Raw genomic sequence first — 11,211 nt, 5'->3', positions numbered from 1 at the left:
ATATTCCGTCTTGCAGAAGCTATCACAGGAATGAATTACACAGAAAGTCCTTGCAACGTTAATTTAGCTTACTAAATACTACCCACAATACAATAGTACAAACGTAAATAATATTTTCCTTTAAAAAAAAGTATTGTTATGCTAACGTAAGATCACTGCAAGACTGGTGTTGTATACATGCATGCTGTTCACACAGCAAACTATGCTAACCATAATCATAATTCACATCAAATTAGCTTGCTTACTGGTATTACAGTAACTTCAAACTAGCAAGCTTCAGAAGCTAACGGTTGCAGTAAATTAAACTTGCAATTAGCACATCCAAATCAGAGCATAAAAACATTCCTATAAAGCCCCCCACCATATGACATAGTACATAGGATAGGAGGATGCATGGCTACATGTTTTGGACACATTCAAATGACCGCTAGGTTGAGAGTGGAAGAGTGATGCTGGGGAACAAGGTAGGGGGATCTGGACAGTTGGTTCTGTAGATGAGGGTTCCGTGGCAGAGTCTTGTTTTTTGGGTGGAGATGTGATGGGAAACCCAGGAAGTGCAGTCTGAACTTTGTCCATTCACCATAGGTCATTTGAAGGAGCAATTTGAGGTCACCTGCATCCCCAAAGACCAATGCTGGGCCACTGAGGTCATTGCATCTCACGATATCAGCATACTTCGCAGGGTACTCCAGCCTCTCCAGCTAGCAAAAATTGAAAACAGAACATGGAGTACTAACAGGGATTATTTCCTATATTCACTAATAAGACTGCATCGTTACTAAACATTTCACATAATGGTATTTATGTCATGTATTTATTTGTTCACAAGTCAATGAATAAATAACCTTATATATCAGTTTGACCATAACAGTTAGAGTTTCTTACCTCTTTACAGACATCCTCTGCACTCATGTTTATTGTAGTTCTGACGGGCAGAGGATCTAAATCCCTCACCCAACCACAATGTTTCAGCCTGGCTGTCCCTCGGATCTGACCCAGCTCCTTCCTAATTGTGTGGTCCAGGTTGACCGTTGCGACTTTAAACTTCTCCATGTCCTTCATCGTGAACGGGAAATCTACTTTGAGAAACATTTCAAACATCTCAGGATCTCCATCCTGCTCTAGGAGGTCCTCTATCTTCATCCTCATCACATAGAGTTCTGATCTGGACTCACTGAAGAAGTCCCACAAGGTCTTTGAAGAGTCAAAGACGGGCACATTCGGATCAGCAATTTTTGCTCTCTGCTGATCATCTTCCAAACACTGGAAGATCCAGCTGAGGCGACAGGGCCATTGGTTGGCCAAGACCACCCACGATGCGATGTCTTCTGCTGGGGGAAGCTCAGTCTTCCAGGCCATCAAGATGATCACAGTCACTCGAATGGAGTTGATCACCCTCCTCATAGACATGGCATCATCTAAGATGTAGTTTCTTAGCTTCCCTTTCTGGTAGATGCTCTTAAAAGCAGAGTTGATTAAGTTCTCTATTTCCTCCTCTCTCAGCTCCAGTGCTGCTGTCGTTTTAGCCATCAGTGGGATATTGGACCCTTCTTTTCCCCATGCATTCTCCATTGGATATTCATCTAGAGATGTCTTGTCCTCCTCAGTGATGTTTGATGGTCCGCTGAGGCTGAGAAATAAATTTGACTTCCATTCATCACACAGCGGTGGGATTGTGAAAGCCAAAGTAACAATGCGGTTGAGAAATGCATGCGCTCTGTCCTCTTTACTGAACCAGCCATCTGCAAAGTTCACCTTCTCTACAAGAACCTCTGGGTTGACTGCCAGAATGGAAATAAAGGGACATTCCACATCTGAAAGCAGAATGTTGATGGCGTCTAGCACCGCAACAATTTTCTTGGGCGTGCAGCGATCCAGGTTGGTGATCTTGAGCACCACGCGAATCCGTCTCCGCTCAAACACCTCCATGAAACGGATGAAGCTGGACAGAAGCCACATTTCCTTTCTCACTTCGTTCATGAAGCCCAGCCGTTTGCTGACCCGCTCATTGTCCATCCCCCTGTTGATGTTCAGAGCCTGGTTGAAGATGAGGTTTTTACCGATCTTAAAGAGAAACCTCACTGCTCCTGCTGCAGGGACTCCTAATGAGGCAAGGGCCAGGCCCTCGATCACACCTACTTGGGCTTGCGGTGGTCCATTTCCTTCTTCTGTTACCTCTGTCTTGGGGAAGCCAAATTTGACCAGGAACACCAGGATCGTCACTGCTGCCAGAAGAATAGACACGAGCCAGAGCCACAGTGGGCAGCAGCAAAACTTCTTGGACCTCCAGTTATTTGGATGAACCTCGATGATCTGATACGTTTCCACAAATAAAGAACAAAAGAGAAGCAGGTCAGACACCAAAGCCTCATCTCGATCGTAACCGAGAGCATTGTTAGGTAGATAAAAGATCTCAAGAAAACAGGGAAATCAACTACCTTCTCACTAAGTTCCTCCTCTTCCTCATGCTGTGCCACGCGGTAGAGGACTAGCGGGAGTTTCCCAAAGTTCACCTCCATGGCCTGAAACAGGCGTATTGCCAGCCCTGCCCACAGCAGGTCACTGCCTGCAAAATGCCAGGCACTGAAATGCACGTAGATGAACCTGATGTTATGTTGCTGCTGGTTCTTCATGGTCCAAACGGGTCTGTAGAAGAGGAGTCGGCCAACGAGTGCTAGAAGGCCAGTGAGGGAGGGCTTCACTGAGCGAGGCCTGGGTCTTCCCCTGTAGTCCTGCTCCATCTTCTCAGCTTCCACCTCCATGTTCTCTGAATAGAGACATTGATGTTTACATTTAGGATGAGAAAGACAACTGTCTGGGACACACATGGATGAATGGATGAATCTTCTTAGTTAAAATTGGCTATGTGGGTGGGCAAAATTGTGGGCATACCTTGAAATGTGCGTGTACCCTGAAATGGTCACGTGACTTCCATTTTTCAATTTTCAATTTTGTATTTTCAACTTTGAATTTTACTTTTCAATGTTAATTTTGCATTTTTCCAATCTAAAATGAATAATGATCAAAAGGAATGGCCAAAATGAAAAATGGGGTCAGACAGGGTTTTTCGATTCTGTTTGAAAAATTATTTTCAGCTTAAAGCAGCTACGAGCAACTTTTTCGATTGTTATTAAACAGTATAAATTTAATATCAATGCATCACATCTTACCTCTAATAGTCGACGAGACCAAAGCCGTGTGTATCTGAGATTGCTCCCTTAGGTGATTATTAAGTCTATAGTCTGCCTAAACTCGCGCCAACAGGGGGCTCTCTAGAGCGACCGGACCGGGTAACCCGGAAGTGAAACAAGGAAGTGAAACGCAGCTGCCTTCCAACGCCGTTTGCGCTGCCTAGCAACATAACATAAACAATGTGAACGCCACGCATACTCGCGGGAACATCTCTCGTTATATTCTAACAGGTTTTTTGGAAGTTATTTTGTGGTTATGGCCGAAGTGGCTGCTGCAAACCGTTTCATTTCACTTCCTGATCTGCCCTGGCTACAGACACACTAACACTGGCCGATTCACTCGGGGTTCAAGCGAGACTACTCTGCGTTGCTCTCGTCGCCTATTAGAGGTAAGATGTGATGCATTGATATTAAATTTATACTGTTTAATAACAATCGAAAAAGTTGCTCGTAGCTGCTTTAAATCTTCATCTTTTTTTACTGTTTTTCATTCTTCAATTTAGATTTTTAACCATTTTCCATGTCTCAATTAGAAAAGAAAAATAAATTATACTTTAGTACCCCGATCTGGTACACAGGGTTGTGGTTGTACTGGAAAATGGACTCAAGTAAAATAAATAAATATGAGTAAATGTTGGATTGTAAATTTGCTGCTGTCATTGTATTCATGTAAATCCCAATCTACACATTTGTGAATATTTTTTACCGTGACTTCACATTCAGAACACAAGTGTGTGGATATTTTAAGTTCACATTTTTGTTCATCGAGTTCTAACATCGTATTTAAAAAATTCTCGGTCACATCAAGTCTAATCTCTTGCTTTTTGCGACATATATTTACCTTCATATACCGGTGGCACTTTACCTTGTGCTTAATTTACATTTGGTGCAGACTAAACAATTGGCATATCTCCAGAGTCCTTCCTATGCACAGACTCTGGACAACTGTGACCGGCCTTTAAGAGGTTAACAGCATGTTAGCAGACACACAGTCACAGACTGACAGGCAGATGGACAGATCTATAGACATACCCTCTATCTTTTGGAGGATCAAGTGCATTCGATTCTCACATGAGGAGTAGAGTCCCACAGTTGCAGGTGATGACACTTTGGTAAGAGTCTTGGACAGGGCATAAGCACAAATATCATCTGAAAGAAAAGTTACAGCACAAAAGAAAGAAAGAAAGAAAGAAAGAAAGAAAGAAAGAAAAACGCCATGGCTTAGCACACTCATTTGAAATCTCAGTTCCAAAATCTAAAACATTACAAGAAACCATAATGTTTAACTGACAATAGGCCTTTTTCACAACAGCAATGATGTGTCTAAAAGGCAGGAAGTAACACAGCTGCACCAAAACATTAATTAGGGTTTCCAACTTCCAGTTCATTTAGGTGTTCCAGTGCTGCTGGGGCCCTAATTAGTGAGTTGGTTGCACCTGTGTTTATCCTGCCTTTTAGACACAAAATGCCAGCTGTGAAAAAGGCCCATTAATTGTGCAGGAACAATTATTGCAATTCCAAACAGAGGAAAGAACCCCAGGTAAACCTATTCAGCAGCAGGCCCGGCGTTGGGGGGCGGGCCAGACCGGGCCAGGCCCGCCCATTTCCCATCCTGTTCGTAGCCTTGCACAAAACCCAGTGCTGTTGATTGATTGTGAGCTGTCACTGTGTGTGCCTTGTTTGTAATGTTGATCATCTTGCTGTGTTGTTGATTTGGGCATATTTGTGCACATGTGCACCGCTGTGCGCTTTTACGCAATGCTGTTGATTATACTGTGTTGTTGATTTGGGCATATTTACGCAGCAATGCTGTTGATCAGTGTTGATTTGTGCGTGCGGTGTGTGCGTTTGCAATGCTGTAATCATGCTCTTGCTTGCTGTTGTGTTTGTGCTTATTTGCATGCGCCTGCAATGCTGAGTGAGTGAGCTAGTCATTTAAAATGAGATATTCCCCTCTTCACCTTCCTCTCAGCTCTGGCTGATGGACATGGTGTCAGTTAGATGTATGGAGAGAGACTCAGGTTCCTGAGGACCAACTCACTGAAGAAATGTTCAACTATCATGGGACCCGTTCCTGGCTTACTTTGACGAGGTTAAAAGCGACAAGTAACTTGCCCAGCTGTTCTCTCATGGACCACTTGTGTGGTATCCCATCCGCAACACCTCTTATAGGCACATAACATCAGCACCTAATGCGGCTGGTACAGTAGCACCACATTTTGGGGTTGGAATGTTGATAATATAATGTTTTTTTTCTTCTTCCTGTGTCTGAGCTTGAATTTGTTCTTATGCTCTGACAAATACATACAATATTGGAAAAAAAGCAAAAAAAAATGTTTTCCCAAGGTCCACCCGCCTTGGAGTCCCCCCCCCCAAGCTAATGAAATGCCCCCTCTGTCATTTGGGTTTGGAGCCGGGCCTGTTCTGTTCAGCAGGATTAATTGTCACCAACAAGGCCCTTGATTAAAAGCAGTCTTTGTCTTATTTCAGCTCAATAATGTTGAACTGCAGTGGAGAGTTATGTAACCTTTAAGTGCCTACAGGGGCTCATTCAAAGTTCCTCTAGAAAATGTAAAGTAGGAACAGACAGAGACTGATGAGTGTCAGTTTTGGGTTGTTAGCCTACTGGGCAAAAAAAAGTAATAAATTACACATTACTCACATTTCTTTCTTAGGAGTATTGAAATACTTACTCCGCCAGAAAGGTAATTGTGTTAGGACACACTAGGACCAAAATGTGTGACCCATTAGCCAATGAACAGCCAGGAAGGGGTCTCGCGCTACTTTTGAATGCTAAAATAAAAAAATATATATATAATGTACAATTTGATTCTTAAAAAAAAACTTTCAAAGTACAACACAAAGTGTCCATTTTGCTGCAACTCGACAGTGCTGCTTAATCCAGGACCTTACTTCCTGGAACTCTTGAGAGTAAAAAACTGGTCCATTGGAGTGAATGGGGATGTCACGACTCTTCTATATACACGGCTCTGGCAGAGACTAATGATGACAGACACAAAATACGTCTTTTAAGGCTTTTACAGTAATAAAGATAACGCCTGCAGCATTAAATTGGGACTTTACCCGTCGTATTTAACACTTAATTGTTGGCTCCTTCATGTGCGCTATTTGTCCGACATGGCTTGAAGAAAGGAAGGGGTTAAAATGCTTAATGTAATGCAAGTAACAACCTGTTTCATCATTGCAGTTTGATTACTGAAACTGGAACGCTAATGCCTTTCTCCATTACAGGAACAAGTTATGCAATTATGCATTACTTTGTATAACGTGATTATTACCCCCAACTGTGATTTAGAGCGGCAAATTGAAAGTGAAAATGGAGCCGTTGTGAATCTGAATGGAGAAAACATTGCGTTCCTGTCTGCCATTACCTTTTGTCACCATGATGATTGTCGGGCAGCCTTGAGTAGAAATGGAAATCCCTCCTTTTCACCTGTGAAGAAGAGGAAAAACTACAGTCTGAGCCTCAAGTAGTGGAGGTGTGTGTGTCTTTATTGTGTGTGTGTGTGTGTGTGTGTGTTCTTGTACAGCTCTCTAACCAATTTGCATTGTATCCCTGGGGGGTGAGGAGATTTGAATAAAGTGAGGACATTTTGGGCTGTCCTTACTTTCTCACACACCTTTCTCACACACCTGCAAAAACTCACAAATTCAAAATCCACCGTGGTTGTTTTTCATCTTGTTTCTTGACGTTTCCTCTGCAATATGCGATCGTTTGAGTGGAGTCTTTATGCATTTTTACGACTGTTTTAGACAACAGTCATAAACATTCATAATGCCTCCTTCGTGTTCATGACAGGTGTCATGTCATGGTTATAACAGAGTCATATGTCAAGTGTTAAAAAAAAAATCTTCAAGATTTCCTGATATTCAAACATGCACACGTGCCTTCCAGGAGTTTGAGCTCCAGCAAAATCTGATGGCATCATTTCATGCCCACACTTTTAGACTGACACACATCAGGTTGACTGACAGAGAAAATATAGGCAGACCAGTCGACAGACAGAAAATGGTTAATCCTGATCAAGGGCAAAGCAGCATTTGATTGATATTTGTCTGTTGTGAGCAGTTTAGATCCAAAGAGAGAGAGAAAAACAGAGCATGCATGAAAGAATAGTAAATTATAACTATATTTAATGGAACGTTGTGAGCTGTAACAGTGAATGACATCATCCCCGGGTAGATAATATGCATCATGAGAGGCTTACCTGGTTATGTTCAGATGTTCAATCCTGATCTTCCATGTGGCTCGTGGGAATGGAATCGTGACTTTAGTGTAATTAGTAAATGTGCAAAAAGGCTTTGCAACAATGGCAACAGTGTTTGGGGAACTTTATATACCCAGGACCTAGAGGCTGTAAAACTTTACAATGCTGATAACACAGAAAGGCACCTGGTTACCGGAGGTTATATAGTGAGCCGTCTCCAGGAAGTGAGGTCACAATGGAATACCATCTCTAATGGGGGTGGACTTTGCTTCCACATTCCTATTCTAGTCCTTCCCATGTAGTCCTGGTTGCACCATGTAGTCCTGGTTGCAGTCCCCTCTCTATTCACACAGTCTGCAGGGTGAGGTGGATAGTTCCTGAAAGCGTTGCCATGTAGAGAGTCTCCTCTCTATTCACAGGATCTGGGTGAGATCGATGGGTAGTTCCTTTGCGATGTCGAGAAATCCCCCACAGCTTCCGACATAACCGTCCAACTTCTTCAGTCATCAGAAAATTGTGCACATTTTTGTGGGTCGTGAAGAAGAAATCTGAGCTCTCAGTTAGGAAGCCCTCGGGTGGGAGAGAGCGGTTGGACTGCTCTGACTGGCCTGTACTGACATGTGTAGCACAGCTAGGATGCCATGAGCATGCAATCCTGCAGGATGGTTGACATGACTGTTTGTTAAGTCAAGATTTGGCATACCTTCGACACCGCTGTGCGCCTCAGGCACGGGTGTACTCATCTTTGCAGTGAAACAATCTTGGTGTGGATGCCTCTATGCACGCTTGTTGTTTAAAAGGTTAATTGAATCGTAAAGATAGTGTAATACAGGGATACTCAACTTGCGGCCCGGGGGCCAGATGCGGCCCGCGATAGGGTGCAGAGTGGTCCCCCCTGACCATTTTCTAATTCACAATGAAAACTAAAGTTAAATCAAGTTTGACTGAGCTGCAGCTAAATTGTCAAATATGACCGTCTGCTCGCCGCCCAGGCACTTACTTACCTAACTTAACTTAACCTAACTAACTATCCAGTGTGCACAAAATTGTGAGACTAAACCCCGACAGACACCTCAAAAATCTACAATCTACAAATATATTAATGTTTGTTTATTAACTGGCCACTGGCCTCCTGTCATTTTGCAAAAGTGGCCCCCGGGCAAATTCAAGTTGAGTATCCCTGGTGTAATATTATGTAGATAATGCAAAGAAAAATATTCTCCATACATCATTGTCATTTCATGCGTCTGAGCTTTGAAATAGGTGTTCTGTGGTTTATCAACACAAGCCTAACCATTGTTCAGTTCCGCCTCTCAGGCTTGCTTTCATATTCAAAGCAGACACTATAACCAGGAAGGGGTAAAAACCAATTAGAAAATGATTTATCATCTTTGCCCGTTGCCAAACTCCAACAAATTATTGTCTGTTGCATAACGTGTTGGAGACGGGCTTTAAATTATGAGTCGATCAGCGTTGTAATCCTCCTGTACGTAGAGATGTCAGTCGTTGAATTATGACTTTGCTACTTTTCCTCATTGAATTGTGATGAGAACACTGAGGTTGCTTTCAGCGTGGTGCGTGATGTTTGCTGCAGAGTGATGCACACCGACTCGTTTGGTGGATTGTAGGATATGATTGATTAGATTAGTGCACCCCCGGTGGCCGCCTACAGTGGCTGTTCTGTTCTCACTCGTAACCTGCTCCGTGGTAAGATGACCCTCTTCTTGTGGTGAGAGAGGAGCGCATCTGCTCAGTCTAGGATAGAGAATTGAGAAACCCAGTTGCCTGGCTTATTCCAATATTAAATGGGTAACATTGTGCCATATAAACATCGTACTCCTTTTACTTTTGGTTCTTCGCTATCTGTGCAAACTCATTGTGTCATCGGTCCATTTTGATGTCAACAACAAACACATGACAGCAAGCAGTTTCTTAATATTGCTATGATGTACTACTGGGGTTGTCATTTCTTTCCCCTTTATTAGAAGTAAGAGGGTAGTAGCTGACAGCCACATCTCTTCCAACACTTTTCTGCAGGCAGACTGTTCAATCTGTGGATGGGACACAAACACAACACGTTGGTTGGCAGGGATATTCTAGTTCATTGATTTGTTCGTGGCAACAGGGATCCTCAATTTCTGGTTATCAAAGGCGCATATCAACCGCGTAACTCGGACGAGAATTTAAGCCGAGTATATGACCAATAGCCACATTTCTCCATGCAGGGCGGATAGATGGAGGTTGAGTGGAAGTTGGCTTTTTCATAAATTCCAACGTTTGCATGGAAAAATGTGTACATACACAGCTGATTTGTGTTTATGAATTACTAGCTGCAAGCCACAAGTGCTCGCAAAGGCAAGAGGATGTGTTTATAGGCTTTTTATAGACTGATAAATTATCACTTCTAACATATATGACCCCCCCCCCCACACCACACACACACACACACACGCATGCACGCACACACAGAGGTCAGTGTGTGTCCGTGCATTCTGAACGTGTGAATTCCCTTTTTTCTGCATAACTATGACCAAACATTTGATAGTAAAAGTCCAACCTTGTATAGCCTATTTGCGACTAAAAATACCGCTACATTTTCAGGGCAGTTGCTGAAACGAAGTTTGACTCTGAAGAAGACGCAGTGCGCGTCGAAACGTCAGTTTTTGTACCTTTATTAAATTCATTTAAGTGACTTCGTGTGCTCCAGCTCACTCATTGGGTTAGTCCTTTTGGAAGTGGCCCATTGACCTGTTTACGAAGTTTAATTAGTCTCTGATTAAGATTTCAAGTGCTTGGCCTGAGGACGACTAATTCTGTCTTTACCTGATTGTTCAACTAGGCTACTTTAATTAACTCGGTTGTCGTGGGGGGAGAGAGAGGTCTAGAGAGAATACTTATCCTCAGTCATTTCTTGGCCAGAGATCTTTTGCAAATCAATACAGAATGAATGGGATTGGATCCCCCCCTGTCCATGAACCCCTTACCACACCGCGCCCTGTCACCGTATAAAGCTTGCAATTAAGGTTAATGAATTCACCTTCATTTTTATATCAAACACAGATTTGATTAATTATATTTCAGGATTGGCTCTGGCTGTGCAAATCGCTAAAGGCAAGGGGAAATTAACCTGACATTGTAAGATGTTATAGTTGTCGGGAATGACAATCGGTTTGTGTCAGGAAAAGGTTATAGGTACATGTCCCAAGCTCTCTTGCGCCCTTAATATAGTCAGCCGTAAATGTGGCGCGTAAACAAGTCCCTGGTGCAACCCCTCCAATAACAAATACATATGATATGACCCAGATGATGTGAAAACCGTGCTGTAATACTCCAATGCGACAACAGAGGGTGCTAAAGCATCGCGGATGAAAGCGGCGCAATGACATTTTGCTCGTCCACCCTCCATCAGACTGCTCTGCTCTATTTGGTATGTAGGAGCAAACCCGACAGTGGAGGAGGAGGCGTTTACTGTGTCAGTGGAGATGATGCTCAGTGTTGCCAGAGTGCGGATCAGAACCAGAGTGGTGATCGGGGTGCGGTCGAAAGGCTTTCGAGGTGCTGCTAGAACTTTCGCCGATGGGTCCTTCATTTATGGTGTAGAAATCAGCAATTGATAGGACAGGATCGTCATAAAAGGGCCGTCACAGTCGATTTGTGGCAAAGGAATACAACAATACACGCAACAATTCAGACACATATGCACTGACTCAGACATGCACACACACACACATACACACACACACACACAGCCGCGCCAGAAGTATTATTAAGTAGGGGGTGCTGTAAGGAAT

At 43.1% G+C, this 11,211-nt stretch overlaps 1 protein-coding gene across 1 annotated transcript; it reads right to left on the bottom strand.

The window, feature by feature from the left end:
* Window positions 1-416: 416 nt before the first annotated feature.
* nkpd1 (NTPase, KAP family P-loop domain containing 1) lies at window positions 417-11,009 on the bottom strand (the record flags this gene model as incomplete). Its single annotated transcript, XM_083662444.1, has 5 exons — window positions 417-701; window positions 886-2,313; window positions 2,439-2,767; window positions 4,224-4,344; window positions 10,890-11,009. The coding sequence occupies 5 exons, from the start codon at window positions 11,007-11,009 to the stop codon at window positions 417-419; spliced, it is 2,283 nt and encodes a 760-aa protein (XP_083518570.1).
* Window positions 11,010-11,211: the final 202 nt, after the last annotated feature.

The sequence above is a fragment of the Poromitra crassiceps genome (genome assembly GCF_964638095.1).
Source record: "Poromitra crassiceps genome assembly, chromosome: 28".
NCBI lineage: Eukaryota > Metazoa > Chordata > Actinopteri > Beryciformes > Melamphaidae > Poromitra > Poromitra crassiceps.
The sequence above is the reverse complement of the archived record's forward strand: the minus strand, read 5'-3'. Positions and strand labels throughout refer to the sequence as shown.